Genomic DNA, 16767 nt, shown 5'->3' with positions numbered 1-16767 from the left:
ATGAGAATTTAGCCTATGGACCATAGGGAGCCACTGGAAATTTCTTAGTAAGTGAGCACCACAGAAATCTGCATTAGGAAGATTTTCATTAGATTTTCATTCTTAGTAAGTGAGCACCCTTAGGAAGATTTTCATTTGGCAGCTATGTGAAGGATGAATTGTAGAAATGAGAGACTGGTTTCAGAGGTAAGGAGGCTTTTGCAATACCTCAGAACAGGAATGAGCTCCTGAGATAAGACAGTGGCAATGTGAGTGGAGAAAGCAGCTGCAGGCAGAATCCTGCAATCATATATTTTCCCCGATTTGCATTGATTTTGTTTTTGTTTGAGTTCCAGAAGCACAAAGGGTAGTGGAAAGGAACCAATTTAAGCACAAGAAACCTGACAGGCATCCTAGTGAACTTCACCGTTAACTGACGTGGATTTTAATACTCAGTAATAAAAGACTGCAGTAATGTAAAACTGTGCCAGTTTAGCACTCTGCTTCCTATCCTGTGCTACTTGGGTATCCTTCAGACTGAGCTAGTCTTATTAAAATGGCTCAAGTGCTGCAAGTGCTTCTTCATTTTATGAGTGATAAAAATGAGCCTCAAAGTGTAAATAACTTTCCCAAGGTCATATACTCTAGTTGGTGGCATATTTTGGACTTGAACATAGTCACTTGACTCCCAGCCCGGTGTTCTTATCACAGTACTCTGCTTCCTAATTTCAATTTGGGTCATTTCCCCTCAAGTTGTAGACTAGAACACAACTATATTCTTCCCTTAAAGCAGGTTTCTCTGTGAGCCTGGCTCTGACCTGGATACAATGCTGATTCTTTGAGTTCACCGACAGAAACATAATCAGCACTGAAGTATATTAATGAGATCAAGGATGGTAAATACCGAAAATGTTCGAGTCTTCTACTGAAGCTTTGGCTCCACTGCCATTTGCTTTACTAAGTCTTTCTTGGTCTCTCCAGGCTGGAAGAATTATTTGCTTCCTTCCACTCCCCTACACAATGTTGGTTCTCTTTTAGGCTCTAACCATTGTCCATCCTTCATATTATCCTGATCTGGTATTTGTCATATTATACTTCTGGTTCAATAGGATGTGAATTCCCAGAGGGCAGAGACTGTTTCTGTCTGTATTATTGATGCCTAATAGTTGTAATAATAATAATAATAGCTATAATGTATATGAAATTTTCAGATTTACAAAATACATTGATATTTTTGTCAATGCTTGTGAATAAATGATTGAGTCTCTAGTTCAGCATCCTCTATGATCATTTAATCAATTATGATACTTGATGATAATTGATTATTTTAACAGTGGTCCCCAGCTAGAAGGGGATCCTTGAATACCAAGCAAAATTATGTTTTTTAAGGTAGGGATATATACTAACATTTTCACAAGATTTTTCAACTAAAATTGAAATGAAAAGGCGTTCTAATTAGTAACAAGTTAGTCAGAAAATTCAGTTAAGTGGAGCATTCCCTTCCTTCAGCATTCTGAGTAATTGTGTTTTTTTGTGTCAACCTCATGGAATACATTGTTCTCACTCATAGGTATATAGTACATAGTTCAACTACTCTGTATATTTATAATATTCCAGTATTATTCTAAAGGAAATGTAAGCCCATCATCAATATTATTGGAAAGCCTTCCCTTCTCCCCTCCACTATCCCTGTTCTTCTTATTAAAATAAAGTAGTCATAGTTGCATGAATTACCCTGGCTGACTTTCTCAGAAATAAGAACTGACAAGTAAAGTCTGAAAAGGGCTAGTTCTTTGAAACTATTAAACAACTTTATGAAACAAACACTTCTGATATTATTATTCTAATTTTACAGATAAGGAAACTGAGACTTAGTGAGGTCAAGTGACTTTTTCATATTCACATGTTAAGTGTCAGAGGGAAGACTTGAACTCATGTCTTCCTGTGCCGTTTAGCACTCTGCTTCCTATCCCGTGCTGCTTGGGTATCCTTCAGACTGAGCTAGTCTTATTAAAATGGCTCAAACATCTTCCTGGAATTCATAGTTTAAAGTTTATATGCTAGAATTTCATGGACTAAGGAGCTTAATTAGATTTCTGAAAAGTACTCAAAGTACAAGAGTTAAAAGAAGGCTCATGGACTTCAACTGAGAACCTTTAGTCCAGCTTTTAAGCTCCTTCCCTTTTCTTGCTGAACCCTAACTCTTTCTTCCTCCCTTCCTCCCTTCCTCCTTTCCTCTCTTTCTCCCTTCCTTCTTTCCTTCCTTCTTTCCTTCTTTTGTTCCTTCCTTCCTTCCTTCCTTCTCCTTCCTTCCCTCCTCCTTCCTTCCTTTCTTCCTTCCTTCCTCCTTCCTTCCTTTCTCCTTCCTTCCTTTCTCCTTCCTTCCTTCCTTCCTTCTTTTTTCTTTCTTTCCTTCCTTTGTTCCTTCCTTCCTTCTTTCCTTCCTTCCTTTTTTCCTCCCTTCCTTCTTTTTTTCTTTCCTTCCTTCTTTCCTTCTTTTATTCCTTCCTTCCTTTCTCCTTCCTTCCTTTCTCCTTCCTTCCTTTCTTCCTCCTTCCTTCTTTCCTTCCTTTCTTCCTTCTTCTTTCCTTCCTTCCTTTATCCTTTCTTCCTTCCTCCTTCCTTCCTTTCTTCCTTCCTCTTTCCTTCCTTCCTTTATCCTTCCTTCCTTCCTCCTTCCTTTCTTCCTTCCTTCCTTCCTTCCTTCCTTCCTTCCTTCCTTCCTTCCTTCCTTCCTTCCCTCCTTCCTTCCTCCTTCCTTCCCTCCTTCCTTCCTTCCTTCCTTCCTTTATCCTTCCTTCCTTTCTTCCTTTATCCTTCCTTCCTTCCTTTCTCCTTCCTTCTTCCTTCCTTCCTTCTTTTTTCTTTCTTTCCTTCCTTTGTTCCTTCCTTCCTCCTTCCTTCCTTCCTTCTTTCCTTCCTTCCTTCCTTCCTTCCTCCCTCACTTCCTCCCTTCCTTCTTTTTTTCTTTCCTTCCTTCTTTCCTTCCTTCCTTCCTTCTTTCCTTCTTTCCTTCCTTTGTTCCTTCCTTCCTTCCTCCTTCCTTTCTTTCTCCTTCCTTCCTTCTTTCCTTCCTTCTTCCTCCTTTCTTCCTTTCTTCCTTCCTTCCTTTCTTCCTTCCTTTCTTCCTTCCTTCCTTCCTTCCTTTCTTCCTTCCTTCCTCCTTCCTTTATTCTTCCTTCCTTCCTCCTTCCTTCCTTTCTCCTTCCTTCTTCCTTCCTTCTTCCTTCCTTCCTTCCTTCCCCCTCCCCCTTTTCTTACTTCCTTCTTTCAACTGAAATCCCAGCTAGGAATCAAAAAACAAATTCAAACTTGAACTCTCTCTGAAACTTTCTATTAGCAGAAAGTAGATCATAATTTTCAATTGTAGATAAAGAAAGTGAGGCTCAAAGAGTGAGGTCATATACCCCCACTTATTCATAGTGGTACAACCAGGATCAGAAGCAGGATTTTTGAGTGAGATCCAATTCCTTAAAAATTTTAACTTTCACAAATTTCATGAGAGTTAATTTGCTTTAGAAACTAGAAGAATAATTTGGAGAAGAAAAAAAAACCTGTTCCTAAGTAAGGCTCATGAACAAGCGTCACTCTGGAGACGTGCTGGTGAGCTCCTTGGGGTCAGAAGCTGCTTTAGATGCCCGGGCCCAGGCCCAGTACCAATCTTGCCTTGTCTCAGTAGGAAGAAATGAATATGGAGCTTGAGAATTTCTACCTCTGGACTATTTGGAACAGCCAGGTAAATCATATCAAAGATGACCTTTAAATGGACTGGATCTCAGTATAATACCCAGGGTGTGCCAGATCTCAAATAGCAATTAGGTAAGGATGGCAGAGATGTGTATCTGTGTACATGCTGGGGCTTCTAAGACAGAGAGTAAAAGAGAAATCCACTTAAGGATTTTGCAAAGCCTGTGAGGTTACTTTTAATTCAGAGATTAGTAAATGGGCTCACCAAAGAGCTAATTAATCTTGATAGTCCATCAACATGTGTTTATTAAGCATTGTCAGGCCTCCTGCAAAATGCTGAAAGACAAAAACATGATCCTTGCCCCGTGAAGCTCTAGATCCAATGTGAGGGGGGGGCCTCTTACAAGAGATAAGATGGATCCAATGGGCAGAGATACATCTGTCACTTTCTAGGCTCTCTTGAACGACGGCCTCGGAATCCCCTTCTTTCCAGTAGCACACCCCACTCCTCTTACTGGATGTTAGAATTAAGGCTGGAAAGGATCTTAGAGGCCTCCAGAACAACACTGTCATTTGACATATCAAGAAACTGAGGATCACTTGACATTTATGATGGGACTCATCCAGACTCACCCATGGGATTCTGGCTGGGGAAAGAGTTCAATCCAGATCCCCTGAATGTAAAGTCAGGGTTCTCTTTGCTGTCTGTCCCAAGCTTCTTCCTGTCTTTTCTCCAGGACCCATTTAGACAGATGTCTGCCTTAGGTTTAAAAACACCTTTTTTGCCACCACTTTAAATTGAATGAATACACACTGACTCTGAAATGCTTCCTGTGGTCCCTTGCTTTAATCATGAGTCAGTTATCACTTGGAAATTTATGTGTTCCTGTTGGGAAATGGGTGTGGGCAGCGGGAGATTCAAAGACTTCAGTGGTATCATTGATTGTGCCTGATGGTGGATGTTGGGAGTGGAGGGGGGAACTCCTCTGGTTGGCTCTGTCTTTCCCAATATTATTTTTTAGTTAGCTTCATTTCCCAGAAAAGGGGAGAGATTCTTTGAAGTTCTCCAAGGATGACTGACATCGTAGTCGATTCATTTGAAGAGGAGCTATGGTTATTATTCTATCTCTGTTTATATGTGTTCACACGGCTTCTCCCCATAGAATACACATGCTTTTTGAAGGCTGTAAAATAACTCTTATCACAGAACCTTGTATATAGTCAACACTTGATAAATCCCTTTTTTTTTCCTTCCTTCTTCCCAGGACATAGCAGGCACTTAATAAATGCTTATGAATGAATGGCTCTATTCAGTTCTATCTTTCCCTGTGCAGTCATCATTACCATTAATTTCAGCCATTCCTCTTGTTGTCATTGGCTCCTGTAACCTTCCTTCTTCTATTAACAACGTGACCAATAGTAGAATAGTTCTACAAAGTGGGGTGCAGAGCGAGGGGTCAGCTGGGGTGGGATGACAGGCTTGGGGCTGGAGATTAAGATTCCAAAGTGAAGGAAGGAGAGGTATGGGGGCTGGGCCAAGTGAAACCCAGGCCCTGGATCTTAAATTCCAGTGCCTCCCCCAAAGGTGAGTCAGTTGTATGGGAAGACCACTGGATAAAGATTTGAGTTCAAATCCCAGCTCTGTTAATATAGCCCATTACCCAGATGGAATTGCCTCCAGGTTTATTTACTGACCCTAGAAATTTAGCAATGGGAATCAAAGACAGAAGCAAACAAAGACAACACAAGAGCTCTAAGAAAAAAGCTGGAGAAGTGATTGTCCTTTGAGTTAGCAGAAGAAATTTATTTTTTTTTTAGTAATGGAAGATTCTATTTGTGTTCTTACCAAATATACATGTAAATAGTGGTTTCTTATTTGTAAATTGTGCTACACGGAGTAATCAGCTTTGGTTTTTTAATTTGTATAAACCAGCTCTTGTGGTTTATTTCTTCCTCCAATAAGAATGCAAACATCCAGAGAGTTCAGTCTGAAATGGTCCTTAAGAAGAAAAACAGCATTCTTCTTTTAGTGAAGGCTGCCTATGGAAGCCAAGAGCCTAGTGAGTTGGGAGCAATGGTTCTACGTGTGCATGGCTGTATGTTTACACGTGGGCATGTATGTATGTGTACATTTGTGCTTACATCAAAAATCAGCTTCATATACATGGATGAAAGGTCTTTATCAGTTTCTTCCTTTCAAAAGTGATGAAACATTGATGAAGGAAGACTGAAGCTATCCCACACTCAAAGTGATCATTTTGACTCAAGGCTAGCCCATTTGCTTCTTTGAGAACAGAACGATAGAAAATCCCCAGTCTGGCCTTGAAATCCTTCCGTAATCTGAGCACATCCCCCTCTTTATTCCAGTCTAACCCAACAATCAACTATTCCTCATATAAGACATCCCGTCTCCAACCTCCTTTCCTTAATAGGCTTCCATGTCTGCCATGCACTCCATCCTCACTTTTGCCCCATAGATTCTCTAGCTTCCATTATAGCAAAGTCCACAAGCTTCCTCCCAGAGGTCTTTCCTTCTCCTCCTCTTAATGTCCTCTCTCATTTTCTCTCAAAATCACATCCTACAAATTTGTGTAGACTTTCATTCTCTGTGTGCTTCTTTCTACAATAAGATGTGAACTCCTTGAGAGAGGCGGCTGTTCCCTATTTTATTTTGTGCCCCCCATACCCAGACCACACCTTGCCCATGGTAAATGTTACAAGTGAACAGGAATAAAAATATCTGATTCTTTATGTCATCTTTTTATTTCTTTTAAAATTAATGTGCTGTAGTTGAGTAAGGGAAGGCCGGCTAGTTCACTGTGGTATACATAAGCCTTAAAGAAACGTCTTTTTAATTGAAATAGACTGGATGGAGCTCATCTAAATTGAGGCTATCAAAGCTCTCCCAAAAAAATCCTGAGCTAAGCCTTTCTTAAGATAAATGTGTGTCTGGCTTCCTTCAAATCTCACCTATGTGCGGCAGTCCCTCTCAAAGCCAGGGCTTGCTTTCGAGTCATTAACTCCAATTTATCTTGTCTCTAGCTCGTTCCAATATGCTTCTTTGCATGTTGTCTCCTACATTAGACTGTGAGATCTTGGAGGGAAGGGATCATCTTTCATGTTTCTTTGCATTCCCATTACTTAGCCCAGTCCCTGGCTTACAGAAAAGCCTTAATCTTAATTAGTTGACAACAGACTTAGTAGTACTTGTTTATTCACTGCGGGGTGCTGGCCCATGGAAAACATAGCTTAAGTAGAAAAAAAGGGTTCACCTACTAAGGAGTCAAAACATTTTGGAGGAGGTGACATTGCCCAGTCAAGGGAATCCTGCCAAGGCTGGCTAGATGGTACACTGGCCCTGAAAGCAAGAGGCCCTGGGCTCAGATACTTAATGCTTACTAGCTGTGTGACCCTGGGTACTTAACCCCAATTATCTCACCAAAAATATTAGGGATCATTGAGGTTTTGTGTTTTTTTTTTGGTCTTTTTAAAGATATACACTTTAAGTAGATGACAACTTCTTCACTACAAACAATTTATGATTCTTTGTGAGTGCCTATTAAGCATATTGCTTAATAAATTCATGTTGGATGACTGGCAGAATTAAAATTACTAAATATTATGGTTTCCTTTCCATATTAATGGCAGTGGAAGGAGTTGAAGACATTTTCAGGACACCCAGGATGTTCTGTGTCATTTTAAAGGTCCTGACTGTGGTGAAAAGCTAAAGAACCTGAAATCTTCCCAGATACCCTTGTGTCTGCAAAATTAAAATTGTAACTCCCTCCCTCTTTATCCCTTCTGAGGATTCACTTTGCTTTTGATGGCCATGGGAATACATTCCTTGCCTCCATCACTACTAGAGTTCAGAGATTATGTGTTACTCTTATGTGGATCCTCAGCAACTAAACAGGTATCAGATCATTAAGTACTGAATGAAGAAGTCCCTAAAGTAACATATTCATTTTGCCAAAGGAAACTTTGTGATGAGAAGAGGGTTTTCGAGTTAGAGCACCTAAGTCGGATGACCTGTGTGACTGTGTGGACAAGCCTTTAATTTTCCTGGACTTCAGTTTCTTCATCGGTAAAATGAGAGCATTAGCCTAGATCCAAGAACTTGAGCTGAAAGACTATCTAGTCTATTGCCCCATTTTCAGATAAAGAAACGAGATGCAGAGTTGTCCAAAAACTAAGACTCAAGGCTAGTATCTAAGACAAGATTTAAACCCATCTTAACTTCAGATCTAAGAACCTATGCGGCATTCTGGATTTAAGCATGATGCTGGGATAGCTAGGTGCTGTAGTGGATAGAACACAAGCCTGAAGTCAGGAAGACCTGAATTCAAATCTGGTCTCCAACACTTAAAACTTCCTAGCTGTGTGACCCTGGGAAAGTCACTTGATCCCAATTACCTTAGCAAAAAAAAAAAACAACAAATAAATAAATAAAATATACTGATGATGCTTTAACCTTATTGCTCTATAGATATAGGTTCAAAAAAGAGATGAATTCAGTGATGTTATAAAAGCCTCCACAGAAGAATGCCAGTTCCAAATAGGCCATTTGCTTTGCAGGAAAAACAAAAAAAATATTTGCATTAAATATAAACGGAAGGTCTACAGAGCCATGTGCTGACCTCATGGTTGTGTGCCTGTGAACCTGGACAGTCTACTAGTGTCAGGCTAAGAAACTGGATTACTTCCCTTCGAATTGTCTTAGGAAGATTCTGAAGATCCCCTGGCAGAATCGGGTACCAGACACTGAGGTCTTTTCTCCAACTAAATAAACTGCTAAGGATTCAAACTCTATTGTAGAGAGCGCAACTCCATTGGGTTGGCCACATTGTTCAAATGGCAAATGTATGCTTGCCCCAAAGACTATTTTATGGAAAACTACCACAGGAAAAATGCTCACAGGGTGGTCAGAAAAAGCAATACGAGGACACGCTCAAGTTCTCTCTTAAGAACTTTAGAATCGATTATATGCCATGGGAGACACTGGCACAGGATCACCCAGCATGGTGTGCCCTTGTCAGAGAAGGTGCTGGGCTCTAGGAGCAAAGCAGAATTGCATTAGCTCAGAAACCTGAGATGGGCAAAGTTATAGAAACCATCCCAAATGTTCATAGGGACTATTTGTGGCCAACCTGTGGCACAGCATTCTGACCTGTATTAGTCTGATCAGCTAGAGTTGGACACATTACCTTGACTCTAACATAATGATGTCATTTTGATCCTCTTTGAGAACAAGGGACAACATCCAACCAACTAACCAAATATAAGAAAGCTCATGGCCACCAAAATGTGTGGGGCAAGAAAACCTTCACTAAGAAATGACACCAGAGCAGCTAGAGAGTGGATAGATAGCAATGGATAGAGCACTAACCCTGAAGTCAGGAGGATCTGAATTCAAATCTGGCCTCAGACACTTAACACTTTTTAGCTGTGTGACTCTGAGCAAGTCACTTAACTTTAATTGTCTCAGCAACAAACAAACAAACAAGCAAGCAAACAAACAAACAAATAAGCAAATAAATAAATAATTGAAATCCAGTATATCTTCCCAGACAGAATGCAAGCTCATTGGGGGCAGGGACAGTCTCTGTCTTTGTGTCTTTAGTACTTAGAAGAACAGTGCCTGGACAGAGCAGATGTCTAATAAATCTTTGTCCATTGATTGATGGCTTGGTTTATCATAAAGTAAACAGATAAGAAAGTAAAGCTGATTAAATTGGCTGGGTTAATCTAAGACACATGCCCTTTGTGGAGAAGTCAAGGGGAAGATCCCTTCAGAGAGATATCTCCTAATGGCTGATCTCACACTGAAACTCCAACTGTGGTTTTTAATCTTTATAGGTACAAATGAAGATTGCAAGTAAATAACCAATTAATCTCAGAAAGATTGTGCATGAAAATTATTTTTTTTCTTCTTGTTGTCAAAACTTATCCAGACTTACTGGTCAGATCAGCTGACTGAAGAGTTAATAACTAGAAGACAGGAAAATTCTGGGGTCAGTGCTAAGATTCTAAGGTATTCGTGCAAAACACTAATTCTGGTGTCACTGCTAGGATTCTAACACAGTCTTTCGAAATACTCATTACCCAGATGTCAACGCAATGAGCTGATAGATTTGATACTTTGCACGTTTTCTGTATGTAGAATTAATCTGTGCTGGAGATGACTGACAGCCAGGAGTCTGCATCCAGAGATAGGATTCACAGGAGTCTGGGTGATTCATCCCTTGCTCTGAACTCAGGAGCGAATTCAAATGTACATCACCTCTTCATTTCAAAGTACCTCCCATAGGGGAAGGAAGAGAAAGGTACAGAGTGTTCAGAAAATAGCTCTCCACTAAAATCTTTCTCATTTCTCATATATGAAAATACATTGGAATCAGTGCTGATTTTCTAATGCTTGGCCAAGCAGATCCTTCCAAACAGCCCAGATTTATTTACATAAAGTAAAGGCTGATTCCTTTCTCTTTTTAACAAATGTAAGTGATCCATTATTTAAATTATACCCTGCTTTTCATTACGTGCATGAGTCAGCTACTAATGATTTCCTAAGATACTTGACTCTATATTTTACAAATCACCATTAAGAGAAGTTATTATTCCTTAGGTCCTATCTCATTACATTTCCTGGCTCTATCTTCTGTTTGTTTGGGTCATTTCCACGTAGAAGAATAACTGAGTTGCCCACGCTTGAGACTTTAGCCAAAGGGCAGAGATGAATCATGGGAAAATGGGTCCTTACCATGGTTGTGGACTTCACGTAGACATTGTCTTTTAGGTGGCATTTTCCATCATTCGGCACCACGATCCCTGCAAGTTTGCTGTCAAGGGCAAGGTGAGAAGTCTGATCTGTCATCACAAGAAGCAATCTTTTAGCTTCCTTGCGCCAACCAATATGACTCTAAAGTAAAAATAAACATTCGATCAGACCTGAGCAAACCACTTAGGATCTGTGCTATGGACCTTAGCTTTACATATATAATTAATGATAACGGGTCATGAGAACTGTTGAGTGGGTGAGGAAATAAAAAACCACTGGTATGTCATCCTAACATTTATATTTAATTGTATATTTCCTTTTCAAATCTTTATTTTTTTAAACAAATTCAATAGTTAGATTTCAAGGTTAAAAAAAGGCTGGCTTTTCTTTAATGTTTTAAATTTTATTTTAAAAAAATAAACATACACAAGATTATATTTTGAGTAATACTTTGGAAGATAAAAACAATATATAGATCCATTGGAGTTGAGGTCCTAATTCCAAATTATCTTTGGATTAATTGACCAGAAGCATTTTGAGAGAAGAAAATAAAAGAAAAACTTAACATAGACTGGGCAATTAACAAGTCTTATTGATAATTGATTGTTACTAGTGTAGACTTGGTAATCCTATTCTTGACTTCTGGCTTTATTTCTCTATCTAGTAAAGAATAACAAATTCATTTGATTTCTTCAATTTTACTTTTTCTCATCTGTAAAATGGGGCCGATAATATTTATAAAACCAATAACATAATGTTGCTGTGAAGAAAATATTTTAAGAAGGGTAAAACACTATGTAAAGGTAAATCACTTTTAATGACTTGTGAAAAGTCATATCATACCTATGGCAACTATCCTGGAAGGGCAAGTTAGTAAATACTTGGATGAGTTTGGATCCCTAAAGTTCTTGAATTGTGGGGACAATCTAATAAGCAAAAGTCAAATATTTGTCTTTGTTGATAATATTGGAGAAATATCTTTTCAGCTATGGAACATATTAAATGGTTTTTAGAGTCCCTCCTAACTGAATTTCTATGATTATCACCTGTTTAGGCTAAGCCCATGTAAGAAAGACCCTTTTGAGGAGTGCAGAATTCCCACCTCAGGCAAAGCCCTTAGGAGACCATGTATGAGTTAAGTAACCCCTATAGAAAGTGAATCTGTTCTGTCTTAATTCTTCTTTCCACATCTTTCTTCCCTATTCCCTAAACAACCTAATCCATATCCCAAAAAGAAAGTGACAAGTTACTTCTGGCAGACAGATTAGGATTCAGAAAATCAGTGTTTGGTATCTACTGTCATAATTTACTCCCTATGGAGATGTTAGGACCTGAGCTCCCTGAGATATATATATAAATACACACACACACACACACACACACATATATATGTATATATATAATTATTATATAATATATGATATATTATTATATAATATATTATAATATGCTGTGATAATATTCAATAATTATAATATAAATTTTAATTATAATATAAATAAATATTATATTATATAATATATGTTATAATACAAAAGGAGAGCCATATTCCTTTCTAACATGTTTTTGTTCTTAACTCTCCCCTGAAATCTTTCAAGGAAAGACTTGCTGTGATCCGCTGGATGGGGAGGGCAGCTTTGGCTATGTTTTCCCTTCTCATCCAGCTGTCATAAATCCCCAGTGCATGATGCCTTTTTTTTTTTTTTTTAACTCTCTTTAGACTTTCTTGATCTTAGATTATTGAGCATGTAGGGACAAAGGGATGACTTAGTGGCTTCAAGAGTTCAAAGGACCACCAGAAGTCCAGGAATTTGGGCCAGGAGCAGAGCCAATGGCTAATAGTCCTGTCCAATGGGATTCCTGAGGAGGGATCTGAGGCTCAGTCATGAATCAGTCAGACAATTGAGATGTACATAACAGATTCACTTCTATTAGCTGGGACACATCTAGAAGGAAATGTGATGGGGACTCCACCAGGAGCTAAAAGGAGTCCCAAGGCTAAGAGCTATCCCTTGGCTACATGGGTTCTCAACATGTGTGTTCCAAGATGTTTCTAAGTTTGACTTTTTGTATGTGTAGGAAAGAAAAGATGCCCACATGAGATGAACTTTAGAGTTTGAATCCACTTTCTTCAGGGACTTGTGTGCAGAAGGGGAAAGCATGTCCTGCTCTATTTTGTGAGGGATATGTTTGCAGTTCCACTCTTAGAATCTGGGCACAAAGGGCCCAGAGTCAGACGTAGAAAACCTAGGCTTAAGGATTAGCTCTATCACTTGCTACCGATATGACCTTGGGCAACCACCCCAAGCTTTGGCTTGTTGATCTGTAAAAAGAGTGGATTTAATGTCTTCTTATGTCACTTTCAGCAAAAAATCTAAGACCTGTTTGTTGTTTCAGTCATGACACTTATGTCCAAGTCTTTGTGACCCCATATTGGGTTTTCTTGGCAAGAATACTGGAGTAGTTTGCCATTTCATTCTCCAGGTCATTTTACAGATGAGGAAACAGAGAAATGATTTGCCCAGGGTCACACACATATTAATTGTAAGAGTCCAGATTTGAACTCAGGAAGATGACTCTTCTTAATTTCAAACCTGGTGTTCTATCCACTATACCACCAGTAAATATTTGTTTCTGACTCATTAGTATTAGAAAGATATTAATTGGTAAATAATATCATGGACCTCACTGGATAAGGTATTGTGAAAAATGTCGTTATAAGCCCTCAAATTTCCCCTTAAAACTCAGAGGAGAATAGTCTGCCATCTCTAAGGCCTGAATTTGAAAGGTAGCAGAGTGAGCAAGAGGGCAAAGGGCACATCAAAAGAATTGAATTAGATACAAAAGTCTTTTTTCAGTATAGTGAATTTTATTTTTTTATCCCCAATGTATTCCAAATAATTTTAATTTCGTTAGACTTGGCCCAGTCTGTGAGACCTGAATTTACACTTTCTACATTTGGCTCATTCTGAAATCAACCTAATCATTGAGAGTTTCGCCATCACTGATTACTCAGACATCCCTTTACCTGGCAAACTGCCGCCTGGAGCATGGCATCAAAACCGCCTTCGGGTGTATCGATATTCCCTGAGATTTTCTGTCTGTGAACCGCTCGCTCGAACTCCGTGATGTTCTCCGTCAGAGACAGCACGTGAATGTAGCCATGAGGTGGCATGCAATCTAAATTGTAATCGCTGCATGGGGAGACAAAACATGGGGGTTAGCTTCTCCACTTTTCAAAAATGAGTCACAGCTATGGGGATGGGGAGGTCAACAATCCCAATTTTCCATTAATTACATTTTTTGTATTTTTTTAATTAAAGCTTTTTATTTACAATATTAATTATATTTTGAAGGAAGAAAACCTATATTGGAAAATCCTTAATAGACAGTATACAATATTGTTGAATGTTGTGATTTAGAAATAAACACCCAATGGGATAAACAGAGAGATATTGGAACTCTGACAATTATAAGAGCAGTGACAATTTCTCTGGGCCAAATGATAACCACTCAATTGAAACCATGTCATATAGTCTGGCAAAGATTTCTTCACTACCAATAAGTACAGCATCCTCTTATGTGAATACTACACCCATTTACGAGGATCGCAGGTCCTGCTTGCCTTAGGCCAGAGTCTAGATGAGTTAGGGTGTCACTGCATGAAAGTCAAGAGGAGTATTTTTCTCTCACTCTGTGTGTAAGTGTTTGTGTGTATGAGAGAGAAAAAGAGAAAGAGACAGAGAGAGAGAGACAAAGAAAGAGAGAGAGACAGAGAGAGACAGAGAGAGAGAGACAGAGAGACAGAGAGACAGAGAGAGAGAGAGAGAGAGAGAGACAGAGACAGAGACAGAGAGAGATCTATTTATAACAGGAATTCTTAACTTAGCGGCTGTAAATTTTAAAAATACATATATTTTGAAAAGTATATTTCAATATAATTTTGTCTTTTATGAACCTGAAATTATTCAATTAAAAACATTATTCTAAGAAGGAGTCCATAGGCTACCAAGAACAGAGGGCCATGGATAGAGTGAGAGACCTGAAGTCAAGAAGGCTCATCTTTCTGAGTTCAAAACTGAACTCAGACACTAGCTGTGTGCCTCTGGACAAGTCACTTCACCTGGTTTGCCTCAGCTTCCTCATCTGTAAAATGAGCTGGAGAAGGAAATGACAAACCACTCTAGGATTTCTGCCAAGAAAACCCCAAATGGGGTTAGGAAGAGGTGGACATGATTAAAAAAAACTGAACAAGAACAAGATAGCTATGAGTATATATGCATATAAAATCATATTTCTGTTTATAACACACACTGTGAAAACACATATATGTATATAAAATATGCATGGAAGTTTATGTGCACATAAATGCAATATATTTGTTCAATGTGCATATAAACACATGCTAATATGTAGATGGTGTGCAGGCACATGCACACAACACACATGTGTGTATATATACATATGTCACACAAATATATCATGTTATATAGAGAGAAGATGTGGCATAATCTGAAGCCATATGTATGCATATTTATATATTTATACATATATGTAGATATTTGTTCATAATTTATCTATATGAACATACACATATCTATGCAACAACAATGTATATATATGTGTGTGTGTGTGCATATGCTTATATATATATTATTTTATATAGAGAGATATAATCATAGATCTGGGGTTCTAAAATATTTGTGTGTATCATGACCCCCCTGAATTTCTCACTTTCTTAAAGCCTATGGCTTCCTTCTTAGAAGACTTTTTTAAATGCATGAAATTTTTTAAAAATAGATTTACAAATTTAACAAATTCTAATAAACTTTACTTATTTTTCCATCTCTGTCTCTCTCTCTGTCTCTCTCTGTCTCTCTCTCTGTCTCTCTCTGTCTCTCTCTCTCTCTCCTCTCTCTCTCTTCTCTCTCTCTCTCTCTCTCTCTCTCTCTCTCTCTCTCTCTCTCTCTCTCTCTCTCTCTCTCTCTCTCTCTCTCTCTCCAGACTTCAGGTTAAGAATACTTGTCATGGATAGATGATATAAGCTTCAGTAAGTTGCATTGGGTCACAACACTAGCAAGAGAGGCAGGATTTGAATCCAGGTCTTCCTGCTTTCAAAGCCAGCCCTTCATCCTTTGTGCCTGTTCCTTTGTATTTCTGAACAGGAGAATGGCAGCAATAACTTCAATACTGCAAGTATTGTGTGGAGTACTTGAACCAGCCCCATAGCTACCTGCCTTGGCCACTCCCTCCCCCAGCATCATGCAGCTTGCTCACACCCCAGGTACCTGCACTGGTTGTGGATTCTGCCAGGGTGGATGCTAATATAGGGAGACACGGTTTTATCAACGTAGGATCCAAATCCAAGTCGAAAGTCGTGGGAAAAAGGTGCCATTTTCTGAGATAAGTCATTTCCAACAGAGTTTAGTTTTTCGATATTATTGTGCATGGAGGCTGAGACGTCAACGAGATAATAAAGATCCACAGGGTATTTGTGTAAGGGGTGGATTTTCAGCATAAAACTAGCTTCAGCTCCTAATTGAAGGAAAAAAATACATAGGTTCATATAATCTTTCTTTTTAACATCTGAATACCTATTGGGTCAAGTGAAGAGCATAAGTTCTTAAATTGGAGTATCTCTAATAACTTCATGGGGTTTTCTTATCCAATAAATAATTAATCATGATGTCATTTAAAGAAGTTGTTGAAAATGTCTCCAATGCATTTGCCCAACTCTCCTGTGTGCAGATGGATTCTTCTCAATCACCTGTTAAAAGCATTTCATGTGACTTCCCATTGGTTTCCCAGAAATGACGGTATGTTAGGCAATGTGGGGGTATGACTCATGATACCATTCTTGGCACCCCAGCAAGGCTTCTATACTCAAATACATCTCTGCTTTGCTAGGCTCCTGGTATCATGGAGAATTTTTCCTTTTAGAGTCCTAAAACTCAACGTTAATCATGTTACTCTCCTCTTCAAAGAATCCTTAGGGGCTCCCTATTGTCTTTAGGATAAAATAATTTCTTATAGCTTCATAGCTAAAGCCATTTGCAATCTGGTTTACTTTATTTTTCCCCCAAATTTATTGAACATTACTTCCTTTCATGTACTCTCTGTTCCAGTCAAACTGGCTTACTTACGACCTTGAATTTGGCCTTCATAAAGTTTCAGATTCCATTATTAGAGAGTCTGCTTTGGGCTATGTGAACAAACACTATCTATTCAATGACTATTTATTAAGTGGCTTAAAAAGGAGCTAGTAGATGATAGAGCTCCGGGCCTGGAGTAAGGAAGAGTTGAGTTCAAATCCAGGCTCAGACATT

At 38.8% G+C, this 16767-nt stretch overlaps 1 protein-coding gene across 2 annotated transcripts in view; it reads right to left on the bottom strand.

Annotated features, from left to right (window-relative positions):
* Positions 1-16767, bottom strand: part of ITGB8 (integrin subunit beta 8) — a 119372-nt gene that overhangs the window by 46333 nt on the left and 56272 nt on the right. For both annotated transcript variants that reach the window (XM_074268496.1, XM_074268497.1), the window contains exons 4-6: positions 15730-15976; positions 13470-13635; positions 10424-10582 (exon numbers count right to left, since the gene is read on the bottom strand). In XM_074268496.1, coding sequence (XP_074124597.1) covers positions 10424-10582; positions 13470-13635; positions 15730-15976 — 572 coding nt within the window. The remainder of the gene's footprint in view (positions 1-10423; positions 10583-13469; positions 13636-15729; positions 15977-16767) is intronic.

This window comes from Sminthopsis crassicaudata, chromosome 5, assembly GCF_048593235.1.
Source record: "Sminthopsis crassicaudata isolate SCR6 chromosome 5, ASM4859323v1, whole genome shotgun sequence".
Classification (NCBI taxonomy): Eukaryota; Metazoa; Chordata; class Mammalia; order Dasyuromorphia; family Dasyuridae; genus Sminthopsis; species Sminthopsis crassicaudata.
Note: the sequence above shows the minus strand (reverse complement) of the source record. Positions and strands in the feature narration are given on the sequence as shown.